Below are 22,549 nucleotides of genomic sequence, written 5' to 3'. Positions count from 1 at the left end.
TACAATGAGACCTGACAGTGCAAAAGTTAAATGTTTGGTTTGTTTTGGTTTTCCAACAGTGTTATTGAGACAAAATGCCTCATTTTGTGTTTGAAAATAAATGAACGGCCCAGCTCAGGGATGATGGCGGTTGTGTTCCCTGAAGTGTGTTAGTGGAGCTACCCTTTTCTTTTCCGGGGACTGGGATTTCATGAGATGTCGATAAAGAGACTAATTGGCAGGGCTTTGCCACTTCAATGTGAGGTGAAAAAGCTATTGCCGACTGATATTTAAGGGACTACACGTATTCCACTGTCTGATTTTCCTGTTGCACTGCAGCCAGTTCTTCCCAGCTCCATGGACGAAGCCCAACACTTTCTTTCCATAGTTCGTGACAGACAGTCCTTCTCTTGAGAGGCACAGTATGTGGCGCACACCTCAGGGGGCTGACTTCTCATTCCTGCCTGCGCTCTCTGTAGCACTTTTAACTCCCTTGTCACTGCTCCCCTTTGAAAGGGCAGATTATGTTTTACTGCATTGCCGTGAATTTCAGTGTGTCCAAAAAGAAAAATATTCCTTTTGAAATGCAGCGAGATTTAATTATGTTCTCTTTAAAACAGAAAATAAAAAAGAAAAGGAAAAAGAGAGAGGGAGAAAAACACTTCGTATGGTCCCTAGGATTTTTTTTTTTCCTTTACTGTCTTAACAAATAAGTCGTCATCCCTTTTTCTGTGTAGAGTAGGTCATTTTATTTTCTTCTTAATCTTAAAGTTTACTGTCCCGTAATCTTAATTCAGGTTCAGGAAAGCATCCTGTTTCAGAGTCTGAAAAATCCACTTCACAGAAGTGCTACCACTTTCCTATCGAAGAATGCAGAGTGCTGCTTGTGTGCTAAAGAGTCTGGAAAAATAATAAAAAGATATTACTAGTAATTTCTACAGCATTTTGTATCTATTGGAAGTGCCTACTGGCTTGTGATGTTTTGCTGAAAATGCTTGTCAGCAATAGGCACTCTGCTAACCATTCATTAGCTGTTGTTCAGTGCAGAGTGCTATTTGCAGTGCAGTTGAAGAGAAAGAGCTATAAGCTTGCTGGCAGTGGCACTTAATGGGGTAGGGCAGGGCCCTATCTGCATTAAATCGGTTCAGGTATGGCTTGTGATTTTATAGCAGTCATATAAAAATAGCATATATAACATAATAATAGTAAAAGCAACAGCAATAACCCAATATGTATAGTATTAATCTCTCACTGCTCTGCAGGGTCTGGTGGGAATCTATCAGCTAACCCCATTTCAGCGTTGATTACAGAGAGAGCAGGTCAGGAAATCCCATTGCTGACTGCATTTCCAGCCATGCGTTGTTGCTAAATTTCAGACAGGCTCCCAGCATCCAAAGCCAGCTGTGTGTAACATTCCTGCTGCTTCTCGCAACAGCTGAGTGAAGGCAGCAGGGCTGGGCCAGGGCAGGGTGACCAGCGAGGTTATGGTTTCCTCAGGTGCAGTGTTTGCCATGATTCCTTCATGAATGTGTACCTGAAACTTTGGTGTTGAGTACAAATATTGCTGATAACGGGAGTCATGCTGCTTACGAACTCTAGGTTGTGTTTGTTTTGTGTTTTATTTGTTTTGTTTTTCTGATGAGTAATGCAGTACTGTGTCTTTTTGAATTAGCAGGAAGGTCATGCAATTTGGATTTGAAATCTTTCTTCCTTGCTGCCATCTCTTGACTAGGATTGCCCAGAAGAGCCACAGATGCAGGCAGAGTTTAATTTTTTCCAAATTGGAAATCCTCTTACGCCGGTTTCCCATACTACTCATACTTTCTAACCGTCTTAAGGCTGACAGGGGCAGGATACTCATAGGGCATGAGAGCCAAAGAGGAGAAAGCCCCTCTTTTGGATCCTGCTGTACCAGTGGAAGAAAATTTGGGTCCTGGGTATTCGTTATGTCTCTTTTCCAGCAGTTACTGGCCCTTTGGATCTGTTGGCAGACAAGTTAACATGATCAGTCTCAATGCACATCCAGCTGGTTACCAGAAACCTTTTAAATTAGTGGTTTGATTTAATCCAGCTGTTTTTTTTTTTTGTGGAGAGAGTTGGACTTGCTCCTGTAAACCACACTGCCAGAGGGTCAGAGGGGAGTGATGCCATGTAGCGTGGAAGCTGTGACCCCTCGCACTGACACAAGTGTTTCTGGAAGATTGCCTGAGCCATATATCACTTATGTGAGGGGATTTGAACCCTTTTTCCAAGAGAGCTTTTATAGCCAAGCTTGGAAATATGAGAAGCATGGCAGTAACCATGCCACATGCTGCTTCTCTGGTTTTGCAAATCTTATGCTTGACGTTTGCTCCAGAGTGCACCAAAACTTTTTGCATCCCTGGAGAAAAGTTGTCAATTTTTTTAACTGAGAAGGAAGAATACATGTAGTTCAAGCTATCTGACTTCATTGTTTATTTTTATATTCTTTTTCTGTGAAAGCTGAGTGAAAACCTAAACTCTTATGCTTCTCTAGGGATAAGTAAGGAGCAGCACCTTTTTTCAGCCCAGAGGCTGTTAAACCCACCTAATATCCCCCTCCTCTAAGCTGGTAGGAATTGAAGGCTAGACTTCTGATCCAAACTTTCCACCTGGGATTCATGTATTACTCCCACATTCAGGGAATGCGCTTCAGAGACTGGGTTCAGTCATTTAATTAGTACTGATCAGAGTCTTGTAAATTTTTCTCCTATACTCTGATTTATCATGTACATTTGAAAGAAATCTTTGCTATTTTTCCCAACAAATTAACTTGATGAATAGAACACAAAGTTCCCTAAGTTTTCTGGCAAAATGGCGATTGGAATAAATGATTCGGGAGCCATGTTCTGCTCAGTGTTGGAAGAGCCTATGTGAGTTTGATAGTTAAATCCCATTTTCAAGAGCAGCTCAACACTTAGAAATCTCATTGAAGGCTGATGGCTTATAAGGTTCCAAAAGCCTAAATGACTCTGACCATGCAAAACTGAATGCAGCTAACTCCAACTACCTTTAAAAATACAGGTTTTTGCAATCTTAATCTACTTACAAGGAAACAATGAGTTGCAGTGAGGGATCACCCCAAGCCTTTCCACAGAAAACAGATTCAAGAAGACAGGACTTTGTGTTATGCCTGTTTCTTTCAGGTGAGTTTAGGCAGAGTAAAAATTTATTTTGCAGTACAAAAAATATGCTATAAATTTTTGTGAGGATTTGGGAAAGTGGAAGTTGTTTGTTTTTAAACAGCTTTCAGTTACTCATAGTAAGCTATTACTGAACATCTCTGTTTTTAAGTTCTTGATGGTCCTGATATAACATGTGGGACCACATATATTGAGAAGGTTTATGCTGATCAGGTGGGGCTGTGCTTTGGGTTATGTGATGAGGAAAGTGTTTGTCCTGGAAGTATCTCGTAATGACTCTTAATTTGACTGCTTATATATATATACATAGTGGTTTTGAGGAACAGCCTGGGATGCTCTGTGTGGCTCAGATTATTGAGGTTTTGTTTGAGTCCCTAGCACTGCTTTTCCCTTGAGGCTGTGAGAGGAATAGTTTTCTGAAGGAAGAACAGCTGTGTGGATGAATACAAGTACATGGGATGGAATTTTTGTAGGGTCTAGAAGGCAAACTATGCTAAGCCTGTTTACAGTAAATCCTGACCTACCTGCTGGTGTATCACCCAAAGTGAGGTTTCTTCATGGCTGGGCACTAGCAGAGGTCGTGGAGCTACAGCCACAGTCGCATCAGTGCTGGCTGTGGAAGGGGGCTTTGGAAAAGGGATTCTGCTGCTTCAGTTGTGATGCTCTGTGGCTGGAAGTGGTGGCAATTGCTCTCTTTTGCCTAGTTCTGATTTCTCCTGTGATGTTAATAGGATATATAAATAAAAATGAAACACTCTTTAATTAATCTCGTTGAGCACAAGGCATGATCCTGCAGTCATACTTCAGGTTTAGCCTCCCTGAAGTCAACAGCAATTTTTTCTGTAGCAGAAAGACTTAAAAAAAAAAAACAAAACAACACAGCTGCACAGTCAAAAAGATGAGTAAGGGTGTGAAGAGTTTTCAGCTGAAAATCCAAGGAGGAGCCAGCGCTGCTTGAGAAATCATGAGCTTTTCTTTCCTTGGCTTTGACATTGGGGGGCCTGGGATTTCTGATTCTTGTGGCAGCCAGCCTTGTAACCCTGCATTCAGGTGGCATCAATCTACCTTCCGATTAGCAGAAGGCACATTAACCACCGCCCCCCCCCCCCCCAAAAAAAAAAAAAAAAAGGCAGCCTTCAGGCCTTAAATTTGTATTTTTTTCCATTTCGGCTGGCTCTGTTGGAGGCTCTGGGGGTGGGCGGGGGACCCCTCTCTGGGCTGTCTCCGTGGCCCTCCTGCCCGGGCAAGCAGCAGGGAATGCCGAGCCAGGCGCGTTCCCGGCCCGCAGCGCTTTCCCAGCCCGCCTTTGGGAGGAGGCCAGAAAACCTGCTCTTCACTTTTGGCCATAACCATCTGTGGGATCGTAACGCGGCAATTTCCACTTAGCAGGGGAAAAAGGAGGAGAGCACTAAAAAGCTGCTCTGTAAAGTAGAGCGGCACCTCTTAAAGTAAAGCCTTATGAGTGTACTGCTAAGCTTTTGTTTTAAAAAAATAAAATACATATATTAAAAAAAGCTGTTTCAATATCCCAGTGCAGTATGTAGTGGATTTTACCTTTGCATTTCAGTAGTGTCTCTAGGCTATGTAGTGTTTATCATGTCATCAGGTTTTCCTGTGAAAAAGGCCCTGATGCACCTTCAATTTGAGTTTCTGAAAGACAAAAACCAAAACCTCCAAACCTGTGTGTGTTTGCAAAAGGCATTTCCTGGGGTTTAAGTTTTGGCTGTGGTTGCTGGGGATTGTAGGTTGGGCTAAGTTTTATTAATTCCAGGAAAATACCCAGTGCGAAACTCATTATCATTTTCCTGATATTTTTCTTTACACTTGAAAATTACCACCAGGGTAAAAGGTGGAGGGGGGAAGGAGTGCATAAGGTTTGATCTTATTGATTGTGTTTCCTCATCCAGTTTGGTTTTAATTTTAATAATTTGTGAGGTTTTCTGTTTGCTTTTTCATTGATGACATTTGAATTTATTTCCTGAACTCAAGTTTTTCATTATAACGGTAAGAGAGAATGACTGTGTTGCAGTTGAATATACCAATATTCAGTATAATTGATGCCTTACACACAGAAGGTTGTCTTACAGTATATGGAGGGCATGTATTATCCATGCTTTCAGAAATACCGCTAGGAAATGAATGTTTGTTCATTTATTTGATTTTCGCTGCTTATTTTTTTTCTGCTTCTAATTTTAAGAGATGTTTTGAACATATGTTTTAATTATTATAGAATAATGATGTGTGTAACCCATGTGTTATCTGTAATAATTAAAACAAATTCCCCTGTTCATGTTGCCATGCAACCATTATTTAGTAGAATGAGATACATGTGTGCATGAGCACATATATACATAGATCTACATGTGAAGTAAGATGAAGGGAAACTTAGCTCAGAGCCTTTTCTGCTTCCAGAAGCTTCCCTGTCTGTGATTTTTTCCATGGATTATTGGAGAGAATGGCCTCAGAGGTATGGGAATCCACTGCTGTTATTAAGCTTCTCTTAATATTCCTACGCATAGAGAGAACAATAAAGAAAAAAAGACGTGTTTATCCACAATTTCTTTGAAATAAAGGTGTAATCAAATGCAATGCACTGCTGACAAATTACAATAGCTTATGTTATTTGAATAACATATAATGGTGTGTAACTCTGGACATGCTTTTTTTTTCACTATCGAGACCTATTTTTCTTTTCTGGATAATTACATTGTGTCTGAACAGGCATTTAATCCAACAAAAATTAAAACTTCTGCAGTTTTATAAAGAAAAGCTTTTTTTTTTTTTTTTTTTTTAGGAGTAGCACAATCTAAATGACTGCTGAATTTAGCTGAATGCATCAGAGATACTTTGTGTAATGGTTTTTATGGTTGCTTTTTATATTTATCACTGTGGAGTCAGAAACCTGATTTTCCTTTAGTCTTTATTTTCCTCAGAGCTTTACTCTGGTTTTGTGTGTGGAGCCTGAAGGACGTGGTGGGTAGATGGAAGTTGCCTTAGGCTTAGTAGTATATTAGTGTATGTACTAGCTAGTGTAGTGCTTTCAAAAGGTGCGTGTTCACGTTTTTATGAGCAAAGGTTTTATCTTGGTTGGCAAACAGGTAGTGCCTTACTAAGTAGGCATCATGTTGTAATGCTTTGGTACATGTGGATCGTGAATTTTCCCCATTCTGCACCTAAGTCTTCCCTTTTCACGAAATCTTTGGTCTAACTTGAAAAATATTGTGGCAGTTCATGATGTGGGAGATTGGCAGTTGTGAACAGGGTTACTTTTTGTAGGTTTCTTTTTTAAGATGTGACTTGTAATCAAGCGATGCAGAGTAGAAACAAAAGTATGTCATGTTCAACTGTTTTAAGCATCTCTTTTGCAAAGGGTGGTTGGTGTTGAATTCCTGTCACAGTTGGCTCACGGTGCAGTGGTCATCCATCCATGGAGCTATGAGTGCTTGGCTAAAGCATTGAACCAGACCAGTAAAGGTACAAATTCTAAAATAAGGTGGAAGTACATGGGGAAAATAGAGTTTGGATTAGATTTAGTCCAAGTTTCCAGCTTTGTATTTGGCTGCATTAATATCCCAGGGACTGTTCCTGATGCTGTGGCACTTGCAGCCAGCACTGGTATCCTGCTGGAGAGGAGCATCCAGACCAGTGCTCCAAAAGGAGAGAAGGTTACTGAGTCCATTTTCCATTTGCCTTGCAGATGGTGGGAGTTCAGCTGGCCATCTTACTTCCCAGTGATTTTTATTCCTATTTACTCAGTCATGATGTTTCCTGCATCATGCCAGGAAATGACACTGTGTGCCTTCAGAAGGGAGAGCTTTGCATCTCTTGAAATAAATGAAAAAGAGTATTTCAAGTAATGGCAACGAAATATTTGTTTTTCAAGGTGGATACCTGAGACAGCAGCTGGGGAAGACATCTGGTAAACCAGCAGAGTGGACTTTGGGCTGGGGAGGGTGGTGACTTTTTTCTGTTGTCCTGATGTCTGTGGTGGGAGGCAAACAAAAGAAAGAGGGGCCTTCACACCACGTCTGATCGGGCTGCAGCACTCCTTTCCACTGGATCAAGTGGGTAGTAAAAGAATGCACGACTGCTGGGGCAGGTAAGCAGGATCATTGAAGAAGAATCCCCAGAGGGTGAGTACACAGAAGTTAACTCAGGCTCAGGACACCTTTGAGTCAAAAACTTTTGGAGGTAGGGAGAATATTTTGGGGGAAATAGCTCTGTATCGTTGCCTTGCTCATATACACCTTCCCAGACCCTCAATTTGATCACTGTGGTTACTGGGATGGAGAGGTTATTCATCTTCCCCTTGGCCTCTCTGTGCAGCTGTGAAGATAATAATCATGCTTTGCCTATGTGTGTGCTGAACTGTAAGCAGTCTTTGAAAAGCTCCTGTGGTCTTTCTCCTGCTCAGTGATGGCTCTGTATCAGAGACAGGGCTGATCAGCCAGATCTGTCAGTCGCCAGCTCTGTTGGACCCTCAGGGGCACTGGGGAAGGGACAGTGCGCCCCCACCTTGGGCAGTGGCTTAGCTAACTGGCTTTGCGACCCATCACTCTGGTCCTGAAAAATAAGAATATTAAATGAACTATGTGCTTACAATTTGTGTTAAAAGTGATGGTTGCTATCCTTTCCAGTATCAAGTTGGAAAACTTGTGCAAAAGTAAATGGTGTGTATAAAAATCTATTGAAAAGACTCTGCAAACGTAAGCGTAACCTGCATATGCTTGGCTCTGCAATTGTAATATGTACTGAAGGTAATACCCTTTGGAGTACAACATACCTGCTGTAAAGTGTCTGTCTTCGGGTCATTTGCATTGTGTCTGTGTGTGTGTGTGTTACTGATTTTGGCTCTAGGAAATAGTTTCTTTTGCTTGGCTGCAAGTGCACAGTTACCTTTTCATTTTGCTTTGTGCCTTGCAAATGAGTGGGGCAATATATGTGTACATGCATGTGTGTGTGAGTGTAAGGCAGAAAGCAGCTGAATTTGTTCCAAAAAAAGGTACAATATGAATAGATGGAAAATGTAAATACTCAAGGATCCTGTATGTCCCTAATCCTTCTCCAAGGCAGAGCAGTCTAATTGTTTTACCAAAAATAAACTAATGGTGGAATTGATGGAATTGTCAGAATTTCTGAAAGCTGAAAGATGGGTGTTTCCAGTTGTGTCAACTCTGATCCAAGAGGAAAAAAAAGTCTTAGCTTTATTATTAACCCCATTGGTGCTTTTGCTCCTCTGCTTTCCTCGCAGGAACCATTAATCTATCCATATGTATTTATAGGACAAGGAGTATAGCAAATGGAGCAACATATCTCTTGGAAATATCTGCAATGTCAAATATCTGTGAAGGTACCTGGCATAGTGTGATACCTTACCACCTCCAATACAACTGTGCTATGCCTTCCTCCCATTTCTCATCTGAACTGCCTGTGGAGGAGAAAATAAAATTTATTAGGTTATGGTCATGGGTGGCACCAATGCGTTAATCCCAGTTTGAAACCAGTATACTTTTGTCTGTCTGCCTCAGCTGCAAAATAGCATAAGCAGATCTCAAATGAAGTTTGGTGTTAGCTTCTTTCTGTCTTTTTTTTCCCAGTGATTATACATAGTTTTGAAATGCTGCATGCAAGAGGGCCTGTTTATTGTTTTAGCATGAGTGTTCCAAGCAAGGAATTATTTTTCTTTCTATTCCAAGCAATGATTATATTTTTCCACTATAGAAAGTACTTGTTATGTGAAAGGCACTTGTGTCTTAATATAAGATACGAGCCTGATTCTTTAGTAAAGGTTACAAAGGACCGGTGAAAGCTTAGTCAGTGGAATTAGTTTTGTTTGTTTTTATTAGACTTGAATGTGTATAGGCTTAGAAAGGTAGTATTTTCTTGGTAGCTTATCTTAAACTGTTCAGTAGGTATGTTGAACTTTCAAAACTCTCCTGTATTCCAAGCTTGATACTTCCTTGAGTTTTCGGTAGTAGTTTGGGTTTTTTACCTGCAAAGTGACATTAACTGCCCTATTCTACAAACAGGCAGCCCTGTTGTCCTCGATTTTCTTGGTTCTATAAGGAAAGGAAGTGGCACAGCAAACAATAAAGGCCACTTCAGAGAGAGAGCTGATCACAAACCAGTCCTAAATGAAGTCATCTTGCTAGAAGTACCTTGTAATTTCTTAGCATTCTTTAAAGGAAGGAAGGACAAAAGAAAAGGTCAGTTTGCAAGAGGGAAAAACTAGGAAGGGATTAAAGTGCAAGCAGTGCTCCGTGCCACAACCCACTAAAGATGTTTTTTGCTTAAATACCACGAAGAACAGTGTATTTAATCTGAATCCTTTCCATGAAAAGAAGGCTCTACCTTTTTTTAGTGGAAAATGAATGAACTGACTTTGGTGCTGGTACGGATCTTCCCCCAACAAATCTTCTCAGGTTGTTCTTCCACAGAAGCAGGCAAATCCCATCCCAAAGCCGCCCCTACCCAGAGCTGAGTGTTAAAATCAAGGAGCAGCATTGGCAGAAAGTGGTTGGGGAAAGCTCTCAAGCCCTTGTATGCTCCTCCAAAGCTTCAGATATCAAAACATCCAGGCAGCGGTGTAACAGGAGGCTTCCTTGGAAAGTTTCCAGTGCCTGCAGTCAAGGAGCAACTTTTCAGCTCAGGTGGTTCCTCCCCACTGAGATCTAGGAAGAGTTAGAGGCTTGTGGGGATGGGAGCGAAAAGGCAGCTTGAGCTTTCTGGCCCTGGGAAAACGTTTGATTTGGGTTGTGTTCAGGAGTTAGAGGCCTTGAGGAGCCTGAGGTTATCCCAACTGGATTGTCAGCCCCCTGCACTGAGAAAGAGGCTCAAGTGCCAAGCCTGACCTAACACATGTTCCCTGGGGCATGGAGGTAGCTGCAGGGGCCAGAGCCACAGTTGATGATGTCAGTAATGATGTCACTTCTCAGATGCTAATTGCTGATGCAGGGGGGAGGGGTGGCCCCTGGAGTGCAAACTTGTCTGTCATTGCATGCCAGATTCCAAAAAATACATATTTGCTCTGCTGAGAACTATTTTCCTCCATGACTGCTTTTGTATCACTGTCTCTGGAAAGGATATAAAAGCAAGAGTAAGGCTCTCATCTCTATTCCAAACTTTTATGAGACACAATAAAGACATCACAGGGCAAGTCTGATGTCTCCAGCCATTACTTGCCTGAACAATTCCACTGGGGGCACTGGTCATCTACCACCGTAAAATAAGCTACCATCCTGTACTTGGGGGACACTATCAGTTTATCCTAAATAAGAAGCTTTACATGACTTAGTCATACAGTCTTCAAAGGGCATTCCTTGTGTTACTAATAACACCCAGGTTGTGGATGGGGGTTGTGTGGGAAACCTTTAAGCTGCTCCCGCTCTGCTGGCAGACTATATGTAGCCATACATTAACACATATGGAAAAGGGTCATTCAGTCAGGCCTGACCAAACAGTGTAGCTGAAACCTGGCCAACCTCACAATGAACGAGGGACAGCTGACCTAACAGCTCTATGGGGATAGTGGATCTTGGTGATGTTCCCTGGATTATTTCCTGTATCTTGAAGAAATTAAGTTCAGCAGTTCTCAGGAATCAGGGAAAAGATAGATCTAGTTTGTGTAGTGTGGTGAAAGCTGATGTAAGTCTCATTGGTTTATTAAAAATTATAATTAGCGTGACAGCAAAGGAAGTGAAACTTTTCAGAGTGGCATCAAATCTCCCTTTCTCCTTATAGCATTACCACCTGCTCTGCAGGTCCGTTAAAAGATGGGAGAGGCAAAAATGTGATTGGTTTTGTTGACCAGTTTCAAAACTTGTTTTTGGACTTAATCACTTATGTGACCTGACAATTTCTGCTGCTTCTTCAGCTTCTGAGACTGTTTGCTTTAAAAATCTGCTATGCTAGCTTTTTGCCAACTAAGGCAAACATTTATGAGAGAGAAAGAGAGAGAAATATCAAGAATGTTGGGAAGATCTAGTAAACAGAAAAGTTTTTATCTTTCTCTCCTTTTTTACTCAAAGATTTGCTATGTCGGTTGGAATCGGTGAGCTCATGATCTATAAATAGGTTCCGTCCAAGGAGGAAAAGGAAGAGGCGGGAGGCTCTAATTAATTATAGAGAAATAGTTCTTCTCACAAAATAAGCAGCAAATCCAAGATGTTTGAAGACAGGCTCGCTGAGCTTGGGGGTGGGGTGTGCCTACAGCATTTACTAGTGAGATCATGGAACAGGACAGGAAATCTCTCCCTAATGCCAAAGAAAACTTCTTTTTTTCCCCCCTGGTTCATTTTATGAAACAACTGTTGAGGTTCCCCAACCCCCTTTCAAGCTTATTTTCTGATAATGAATCAAAGGACTGACTCATCATCAGAATACAGGTCCAGACGCCATGCTCCCTCTGATCTTTATGTGCACATTTGGCTGTGTCTATATCAGTGTATTTGGGTATGCACTTTTGCTTGCTCATGTAAGCACTGGGACGACGAGGGTCTTCGCTGGTGAAACAGCAATTTGTGGAGCTGCAGAATTGATGATGTGTGACATTCACATTTTGTGATTTACTTTGTTAGGGGAATATCTGCCTGTTGAAAAGTAAAGGAAAACTTTCAGTCCCTGCGACATCTTTGAAACAGACCTTTGCAAAGCACAAACATTTCTTTTTATTCTGTTGTGTAATTTGACTGGATATCCAATATTGTTCAGTCGTTGCGTTCAAGACATTGGGTAGATGCTAGTTTCATTACAATGTCTAGCTGAGCAAGTGCATATTGAGTCTGTATCTCCCTCTCTGTAATATATTTCCTAGCAGGTAATGATTAACAATAATTTTCACACTATAGTTGCTATTGCTGCTGATCTATCATTGACTTGTCCTTCATATTATTCACATTATTACTTGTACTTCATCTGTGTTTGGATATTATTTACAGCAAAAGAAACCTGTGAAGCTCAAACAACAGAGATGTTATGTTAAGAGTAAAGCCATCTTAGTTTCTTTCCATCATGAACATCTTTTTCCTCCTAGTGTTTGATTCTGTCACACACTTTGTTTTGGCAGCTGGAGAAGTGCATGCAGAAGAGTTTCTGAACACAAGGTGTTGCTGAGTAAACCATGTGTCAAAAATGTAGAACAAAATTCATGAGATTTTTGCTTTGAAAGCAGAAATTCCCTGAAATGCACATGAGAATTTTTCCTGGACCTTTGATTGATTTTAAAACCAATGGCTACCTGTGCAGGACCACTGCAGTCCATCTTCAAAGCTACTGTTAGTAATAGGATTTCTTTTTTTCCCCAGGCCATGTTACATGCTCACAGCTCATGAAAGGGCCTGTGGCCTTGCCAGGTGGCCCAGTGCCACTACTGTGTGCCATCACTGCCACCAGGGGAGCTGGCCCCAGGGGAGCAGTGCATCCCACCACAGCGCACAGCTTTCCCCGCACCTTCCTCTGTCTGACCCCCTGTTTGTGCAGTGTTGGCAGCTGGGCATTGATGGCAATGGGTGTTTGAATGTTTTGTGCATTTGTAATTCCTGAAACGAGCAAAAAAAAGGAAAAACCAGACCCCAAAGCGGCTGGCTCAGTTTGTAAGATACTAAGATTTCTAAATGTGACTTGCTGATGCCTTCAGTGTTGGCTGTGGGCTGAAAGAGTTGGGGAAGGTCTGTGCCTGGCAGGGTCCAGCCCAGAAACACAAAGGAAATATTAACTGTCTGCTGAGGAGAGTACGGCTGACAAAGAGGCAAAGCAGACATCAGACTGTTAGTTGTACAAATAAAATAGAGACACAAAGGATTTTCAGGGATGATAATCTGAGCAACTTTTAAGAGGTATCTGAGGTAGATCAGACCCACCATTTCAGTCATTTCAGACATTTTTTGCTTGAATTGTTGTACAGTGCCAGGAAGAGTTCCCGGTCAGTAATACCACTGATCCTCTTTGTGTTCTTGCAGTTTTAAAATTCTCAGCAAAGCCCCATTTTGGAGGAAAGCACGATATCTGTGGATTTTTGTGTTAGAAAAAATGAGCTGTTGTATGCACAAGAAGGGGCCTCCAAGATTAAATTACTCTGAGCTGCACTTGCTCTCAGTCATAGATAAACTCAGCTTAAGCCAGTCTTTTTATTTGAAAAAAGCCTCAAGCTTTCAGGAGCTCAGGCATCCCTAATTGCTCTGTACGTGTGGGTAATTGTGACCCACATCCTTTGGTGACCTCAGTTGCTGTGGAAAGAAAATACATCAATATGCTCAGATGAGTGGCTATTAAATGAACTGACAAATCTTCATATCCTTGAAGCCTCTGTGAAGGCGTTAAGAGGATTGTGAGGCAGGGAGAGATAAGGGTAGGAGCAAAATAAAAGTTACGCTCTCAAAACCGTAGGGAAACCCATAAACTGTTGATAGTACAACTGAAGGGCTAGACCAAGATTATAAAGAGTGATTTGAAGAAGCCACCTCAAACATCATCAAAGAGGTGAGCCTTTATTTTAGGTTCCTGATGTGGGAGGTGTTTGTGCTACCTGGCTTTGCTAGCTAAGTGCATAGGAAGCAGATTACCAGCTGTGAACATACATATGTCCAGTAATATCTCCCTGAAGTAAGACACTCTTAAAATGCGGTTCAGGTCCATGTAATCATCCTGTTGGGTGGAACAAAACATCCAGATGTTTGTCTAAACTCTCATTTGGGAAAGTGGCCCTCTTCACCAAATATACAAATTGGAATTACTGAGGTATAAGTATGTGCTTTAAGTTAGGGTCCATGATGAGAATAAAAAACTGTACAAATTTAGCAAAACTATTTTTCCCAGTGCCTGATGTAAGTCTCTACCTTCACTGCAGATCAGAGAATCTACATTTCCAAACGACGAGCAGGGAGAGTTAGTTGTAAAGTTTATATACTAGAGAGTATATAGTAGGTAGATGCATAGTATCTAACTTTCGAGAGTTAACATAGGATGAAGTGGATGGTGCAAGTAGCCCTCCTTTGTGGTGTTTTCTTTGTGTATTTGTTTTAGGACTTCTCGGATACTGTTCGTGGTCCCCTGTGGTGTCAAGTGTAATGGGTTCACAGGCATTAGAGAACAAGAGAACCAATAATAAGAGTGAGTGCTCTGGCAACAAGTGCAGGGTTCCTCAGTATTCGCTCTTGTCATTCTTCTTTTGTACCCTTTGGAAAACATACAGCAATATCAAAAAAACCTAATAAGTTAAATAAATTATCAACATCTTCAAAACAAGAGTGTTCTGCCAACATATTATCAAGGCTTCCAAGACATTTTCTCCTCTGTTCCAGAGCATTTGTGCTAGTAGCCAGGATTTGCAGGGGAGACATTTTTCCATCTAAACAACAACAGAAAACTTTAATTTGAGTACAGCTAAGGGAAGAAAAATATAAACTGCTGGTAAATGGATTTTCTAACAAGTTCATTTTTTCTTGTTGTTTCCCTCCTAAAAAATATACATATTAGCCTAACAATTCTGCAATGAAGATATTTTCAGTGCCTTTCTTTAGTGATTTTAATGCATTCAAGAGTGAAAACTAATCAGAAGAGTATTTTAAAAGGTGAAGTCAACTCTGGCACAAATAATCAACAGTATTCAGCCTAAGTTCAGAACTTAATATAGCTTTCTGTTGACTACTTTGGTATGATTTTATTAAAAAAAAAGAAGAGAGCCATATCTGGCCCATCATTTGCAAGTTTAGTATTCTTCTGTTGCATCTACCTGTTGACATTTCAGATGTAGTGCATAGTAGTAGCTTGTGTGCTTAGAAAAGCAGAGAGCTGGCAGGTCATAAATGAGTGTTAGGATAGTTGAATTCACACCTTCTCTGTGAGAGCACCGATGAGTGCAAAATAGCATAAGTGATTTGCATTTTTATATTTGCTTGCTTTTGCTAATAGTCATAATTAGGAAGAAGAGTTGTCAGATAGATAAAAGCCTGGTACTGGAGACTGTTGAAGGGGAGTTAATGGGTTGGGGGAGATTACTTAAGGAGATGCTTGAGGGCAAGGAGCTTACAACCAGTCATGGGTGGGGATGAGGCAAGTTGAGGAAGTGTGCTGATGACCTCATCAGTTCAGAGGAATTGCTCTACCTTTGGGGAAGAAATTACTGACTCTAAGGGTGGGAAAAATAAAATATTATTATATGAACTGTCAGATCAGATTTAGGAAGGTTGGAAGATTTGGATTGGGCATGAATGAGGCAGAGGAGGGTCAGAGTAAAAAAGCATATACAATCTGATTTAAAAAAATTAGTCAAGGTGAAGGTGAAGAAGTTCCTATATCTTTCTTTGGGCTCTGCCATTTCAGATAAGGTGTCCAGTTTTGGTCGTCTGCATTCAGAATGAGAGAGCTTAATGAAGAACAACATGTTGCATTGGTGTGTCAACATGTAGACTCTTCCCAGAAGCAGAGTCTTTGACCTGTGACTGTGTTTTATCCAAAGCCAGGCAACCTTTCTTCCACCACCAGCTCTCTCTTACTCTTTTCCTTCTTTTTAAGCCTCAGAGTTGGCAGCTCACCAAGTTGAAAAGGACCTTTCAAGGGTGAAGTAAACAGTATTTAAGAAATCTTGTAAAAATGTTTGTTTCAGGAGGAGGAGGAAGCTGCTGTTTAGCAGCTGTCTTTGAGCAGAATTTTGGTCTAATAAGGAGCCTTTTCCAGAATCATACCTAAATTAATCTGGTTTTGTGTTCCAGCTGGCACTGGTCTCACCTTTGTACCATGAGAACATTGGGCTCATTAAATACTATTAAAGGAAGGCTGGAGTTTAAAGTGCCAAAATACATAGAGTGAAAGACATAGTTGGTATGACCTGTTCTGGTGCTGACAAGCTATTTTCTTAAAGATAACCTGCTTTATGTGGCCTGAAAAACATGTGCTTCTCATGCAGTCCATCTCTGTGACGGGAAAAGAGCAAAATCTGGAGTAGTTTCATGTTATATCCCCAGACATTCAGCTAGGTGAAGTCAGCAAAAAGATATAGCTCTTGAGTTATTCCAGAGCAAGATGATGATCCCATAATCCAGCATCTCATGTATGTGGTTAAAACACTTCACTCACATTAAAATGCTCTCTAGACCAAGCTGCATACAGTGTTCTAAGCATTCGACCTGATCTAGCTTGTCTACCTGTCTGAAGCAGATTACTCTGTGAGCCCCTTACTTTCTTCTGGTTTGCTATCTGAGTTGTTTCGGGCAGTAAGGATTTGATTGCACATAGCATGTGGGTTAGGGGCAGAATATGAGGAGACATTGCTTCAAGGAACATCCCATGTTGTCAGCCTGTAGTCAGATACACTCTGAGCTCCCATCATTTAGATCATTTGTGAAGATGTTATGCCCCAGGGATTATGTTCGACGGCATAAATCTATGGGATTTAGTTTGAGTTGTTGTTTCCCCATGTGCCCCTGTGCCCATTATAATGGAGTTAAAACTTGACTGTTCTGGTTTTTGTGTTATAAGTATCAGGAACTTTTCTTTCTTCAATGGAGGACTTTGAGAAATAGAATGTGAGCCAGCCTGAGCTTCATGTTTCTCATACCCAGGTCTGCATTTATTATACAGTGACAGTACAGCTATTAGGCTAATTAGCTTGTTGTTTATTTGATTGACTCTCAGAAGAATATGAAATGCTGTGAAATATTTCAGAAAGAAACAAAGTTTTCCAGATAAAGCTTCACACTCTCTCATTGGAAGGGAAACTTCCAACCCCTTTGGCTGTGTTTTCTAAGCAGAATAGAAACTGCTATGGAAACTCATACAGTAAACTGGGTTATTTTGTTATAGAGAAGTATTGCACACTAAAAGTGTTACCTAACATCAATGAGAAGTCATGTACAAAATTTCTGAAAGTCCTGAGTTGCACTGTTTCCATTCCCTATTTGTTAGATAAGACAACATCGACTCTTCAGCTTGCCGGAGTAGTGTGAAAATTGAGTTTATTTAGTGGCTATAGAGTGCACACATGTTACAGAGCTGGACACCATAGGAAACCCCATGAAGAAACAATTTTCTCTCCCTCCAAAACAGTGCACTGCAAATAAAGCCCGAAGCCACAGTGGGCAGTGAAGAAAAAACAAGATGTTTACACATTAACTGAGCTTCTCCGTCCTAATCACAGAGCAAAGAAAGGGGTCCAGGGGAAAAGTTTTCTGGGTAGCCTGTGTAATTTAGAAATGTGCCTGCACTACACTGGTTCAGCCTTCTGCAAACTTATTTCTGCTGTTCCCTAGCATTGAACAATTTGACTTTGCAGCATCAATAGAACCATAGAATATCTGAAGTTGGAAGGAACCCATAAGGATTATCAAGTCCAACTCCCTGTTCTTTGTAGGACTACCTAAAACTAAACCATATGACTAAGAGTGTTGCTCTTAGATGCTCCTTGAAGTCAACAGGTTTGGTGCCATGACCACTTCCCTGAGGAGCCTGTTCCAGTGACCAACCACCCTCTCAGTGAAGAACCATTTCCTATTGTCCAATCTGAACTTCAGTAATGTTGTGTTAATATTAATCATTAATTTGGATAATATGCTAATGAACCCAGAAAGTATTAAAATCAATCTTACTTCATCCATTAAGCTGTTGCAAGCAACAACAGCAAAATCAGCCAATGCAACATTATCTGTCATTTCCTTAACAGACCATTATAAAACCACTGGCATCTGCCTGCCTGCTGTCAGGGCTGCAAAGGCAGGCAGCCACCCATGTGCAAAAAGAAGTACTACTGCACTTTTCCATTGTCAAGATGAGAGTTTGTTCTGTTATCGTGTTTTTTGACATCTCTGAAGTGATACGGCCTTGAGGAAAGGAGGCAGCCTCTTGCGTCTGTCTGGTCACTGTCACCACCAGACAGCTATGTAAATAGAAACCCCTCTTGAATTAACAGAGGCTGGGAGTTGATGAGAGTTCATAGGTTGCCACAGTTAGACAACAAGGGACATTTGAACAACACAGAACTGAGAATGTTCCCAGAGGAAACAGCTGTGAAATTTTTCGTCTGGTTACGCAGTTGCTCAGAGTTTATGTTCACTTGATCACTCACATAAAACTGGAGAACCTCCCAGATTTCTGAGAGGAAAAGGCAAGTGAAGGGGATGCTTTACCATGAAACACTTTCTCTGATGTTTTGTGTTAAATAGAGGAGAAAATCTAACTCAGCATAAAAGGATGGCAGCTTTGCACAACTGAAGCTAGATATTTGATTTGTTGGGCAGTGCCATGTTTTGTATTTCTAGAAACAGAACCCTACTGAATATAGCAAGGAAACAAATCCATAACAAAGCTGAATGTGGAGGCCACTGCTCTGGCATCTGAGCAGTACTGGAGTAATAGCACACCATCAGGCATCTCCAAGCATGCATGGATTTTTTCCTTGTTCTTTTCTTTTCATATGAAACCAGTGAAACACCCTCTGAGTTAGATATAGCATTAGGGCTATAATTTTCTATAAATGTGTGTCCTGATTTGAACCATGATTTTGAAGCTAAAGGAGGTGTTGTCTTTCAGATATCACAGGAAGCAGTTAAAAGATCAAGAATCTGAATGCTGTCAGACTTGTAATAGGATAATAGTAATGTCTGTAGAGCAGTAATGCTGTGCTCAGGTCAGAACGTGAAAAGCAGAGAGGCATTTTTTTGGAGATGCTTGTAGCCTGAGTGCATGGTTCAGGAATCTACTTCCACACATGCTTGTTCTAGCTGAGACTGGAACTCATGTAAATGATTAATTCTAAGTGCATGTTTAAAGCAGAACTCGTATTTGAAGTGATTTGGGAAATGTGCATAAGCAGACAGAGCCTGGGCTTCATCAACTGCTGTAAATACTGAAAATAGGCCAAAAAAATCATATGTCCTGTAGCTGAGAGATTCTCAGCTACAAAGTTAATTTCTAGACTTAAATGTCTTAATTTAGGCACTCATATTGTAGCTGCATAACATCAGTATGATAGCTCCAATGATGATCTAGGCAATACTAGGGCCTACAGAGGTATTCAATCCAGTTAAACTAAACATCTACATTTGGTCTGCTGAGCTGTTTCCTACATCCATTGACTTTGATAGGAGTGCTGGCACTGAGATCACGTAGTGAACACTTACTATGTAGGCACCTAAAGGTGCGTATCAGATTGTTGAATTGAATGCAAAACCTGAAATTTAGTGAGACAAAGTTGTTCACAGTGACAGAACACAAAACTGTTCTTGGATAATGTGGAGATGAGGGCCTGCTAACCTGGAGCCAGACGCTTGAATTTTAAGGAACAATGAAACACTTGCAGTTCAAAAAAAGCATGTTTATTGTTTTAATGGAGTCACCAGTCAAGCAGGATAGGGCTATTCTTTTTTTCATTTGTATTTTTGACAATGTTGATAGTCTGTCATTGTTTAGTATGGGGAGAGGTTAATCCTTCTACTTTATCTATGCTAACATTGTATCACTAAAGAAGGCTGGTATCCATATCAGCATGATTCATCCTGTGGACCAGAGAAAGAGATCAGGGCAGTGAATGACACCAAGACCAAATGACTGTTTTCTCCAGCATCTGTGCATGGCATGGTTTGGTTGCTGTCACCCAACACAGTTTTCTCTTTGTGATACTGGCTTCTGGAAAAAACTACCTTGGGGAATTTGTATTCTGAACCATTGGAAAGCTGGCTTTTAATGAGCAGAGGGAACAACTGACGGTCTGAGTTAGCCAAGAAATTTGGGTGGATCCCCTGACTCCAGTGTTTTTAGTCATGCAGTATTTCCCTCTGATACGTCTCTCAGAGTGATGTTCTGATGGTTATCTTCTTCCCAGCACTGATCGGACTGAGGTGACATGAGGAAGTGCAACACTGCACTTTTCCTTATTCAATGAGTATTAGTTTTCTGGGAATAACAGTGCTATGGTGGGAAATGTTTAGATTTCTAAGATACTTCATCACAATGGTATTTGTTAGTAATCCTTTTCTCCCCAGATCTATCATCTCATGGTGTTTTCTATTTTCTTACAGGAGGAGCTGGGCATTGCCTGTGAATTGTTGGAATCAGACTTCCTCAAATGCAGCGTGGGATTTCCTTTCATGAGATCGAAATCCAGGGTAATGTTGTGATGTTTGCATTTGTCTCCAAGAGTGGCTGAAAGGGCAACTGCTCTGTTAAATATCTGTGACTGATGCTTTCTGTAGCTTTCTAACACAGATATTCAGGCCTTTCACAGTTACGGAGGGTAGCCGTCCTCTTTCCCACCGGGCACAGCCAGTGACAGTACCCTGTGTGCAGCAATACAATGCTCATGAAAAATGATGCAAAAGCTGCAGCTATGAAAAACTTATATATTTCCTCTGCAGAAAATTAGAAAGGGACTCTTATTTGTGTTGTCTTATTCTGTTTTTATTTTTGCCTTCTCTCACATTAAACAGCAACTGAATTTGCACATATTGCAATGGAAAGGTCTTAATGACTTTTTCATATTATGGTTTCATGGTAGCTTTTAAAGAACATTTTGTTCGGTAGTAGAAGATGAAGGCCTATGGCATGATCTTTATTCCCCTAAAAGATCTCTTCACCAGCAAGTAAATATATAGATTGATAGAATGGTGCTGAGGTAGTTTCAGGTAGTGATCCCCTTATACTGGAAGTCTCTTCCCCTGACAGATGATCTCCTCAAGAAATATTATTGAATGGCAATTCTAGTAAAGGCTTTTTCACAATGAAGGAAAAATCCGACTTTATAAGTATTTGAACAGAGACATAAGTGCTAAGATTTAAAAGCTACTCTGCAGTAGAGGATGGTCTCTTACATGTATAAAAATACAGCTAGGTCAGTAAAATATATGTGAAGTTTCAGAATAAATAAATTTGAAGCAACATACAGTGTCTCTAAATACTGCTTTTTCTTTGCGCAGTATGAGTTCAGTGTGATCTTTGACACAAGCCACTTGTCTGGGCAGGAAGAAATGCTTACCTTCCTTGTCACTGCCCAAAGGTAAGGGAACCTTTGTATATCTTGATTGCTTGGATACTCATTGTCACATGAAGTGTGCATTGTTTATGCTTGACAGTTGTGTGATATTAGTTGTAGACACATGCATATGTAGTAAATGAGGTTAAATTACTGGGGCTAAATGCATGTATTTTGATAATATAGAGGAACCATGTGATGCAGCTTCCTGAAAAATGAGGTAGGTTCACACGTAGGCTTTCTTTGCCAGGCAGTTGCAATTCTGAAGGAGCATTTTGTGTTCTCTCATTCGGAAGGCCCTTGTGTTTCTGTGCCCATCCCTCTGGGCCCTGTATCAAGCTCAGCTCAGCTGCAGTTGACAATCAGCACCAGGCAGACCCATTTGTTCCAGCATTTGAATGAAATAAGCATACTTGGATGCCAACCAGAAAAGATAAATGCTTTCATCAGATGGTCAGGGATCTCACTGACAGTTTCCAAAGTTGCATGTCTATTTTTTCTCCTTCTGGATCTTCAGCAAGATATGACAGACTGTGTGAAACAGCTGAATAGGGTACTTCCCAAGGGCACTTGGAGCACGCATTGAAGTAGGGTGATGCCAACTATGCTTGCAAAGGGATTTTATCTCAGGCAGAATAAAAGGGGTGACACATTCTCTGTGCCCCCTAAGATGATGTGCCATAAAAAAGCAGAGTCTGTGGGTGTTTCACTCACAGGCATTGTTGGGTATGTATGGGAAATGATGTTAGTACAGCTGCATTAACCTGGGCCATGAACCACTGCTCTGACATGCTGGGTGTGTGGCTGGTTCCTGCTTCTACTTACTGCATGAGTGGGCCAACTTCATGCCCTCCTGTGTCAAAACGGGGATCTCCAGCCTGAATTCTCCTCCCCAATTTGATGACACCCCACCAGCCAGCTGGAGATGAGAGATGAGAGGTAGCAATTGCTGAGTGACTGATCTCATAAGGCATAGTCGTCCCCTGCAGTAACAGCTGTAGGTGGCAACAAGATCCTGCAGCACGTGGGGTTGGTATGAAACACTGAAAGTGAGACCTCACATCACAGGGGCAAGACCATGTATTGCATCTTACAGAAGTTTTATTTTCCATGAGGGGAAATTCGTTGTGTGTTTAGATGTGATGCTTCTAGGTGAGGAAGATGCATCGTGATCTGCTAAGTGAATGCCAACTGGTGCAAATGTGGGCCTTCACTGTTTTAAATTTGCCCAGCTAGTGTTTTCCAGATTGTACCTCTAATTTCCCTGCTCTGGATAGCACTGAGCTTTCCTCTATAACCCTGCTCCTCAGATTTCTGCGCCCCACTAGTGAGAAGGGTTAGTCAGTGCCTTTAGGTGGAGCAAAGAATTAAATAGCAGTTTGTACACATAGTGCGAATGCTCAGAGGGGTTAAGAGAAAGTTTCTCATTTCACAGAGATGGATGGGAGGACAG

General features: G+C 41.1%; 1 protein-coding gene across 1 annotated transcript in view; it reads left to right on the top strand.

Moving 5' to 3' along the window:
- The window catches only part of ITGA9 (integrin subunit alpha 9), a gene marked incomplete at both ends in the record, with an annotated part of 220,912 nt that overhangs the window by 148,182 nt on the left and 50,181 nt on the right, over positions 1-22,549 (top strand). The window contains 2 exons of the mRNA XM_080364271.1: positions 20,147-20,233; positions 21,041-21,120. Coding sequence (XP_080220397.1) covers positions 20,147-20,233; positions 21,041-21,120 — 167 coding nt within the window. The remainder of the gene's footprint in view (positions 1-20,146; positions 20,234-21,040; positions 21,121-22,549) is intronic.

This window comes from Nesoenas mayeri (assembly GCF_963082525.1).
Source record: "Nesoenas mayeri genome assembly, chromosome: 2".
NCBI classification, from domain to species: Eukaryota; Metazoa; Chordata; class Aves; order Columbiformes; family Columbidae; genus Nesoenas; species Nesoenas mayeri.
The sequence above is the reverse complement of the archived record's forward strand: the minus strand, read 5'-3'. Positions and strand labels throughout refer to the sequence as shown.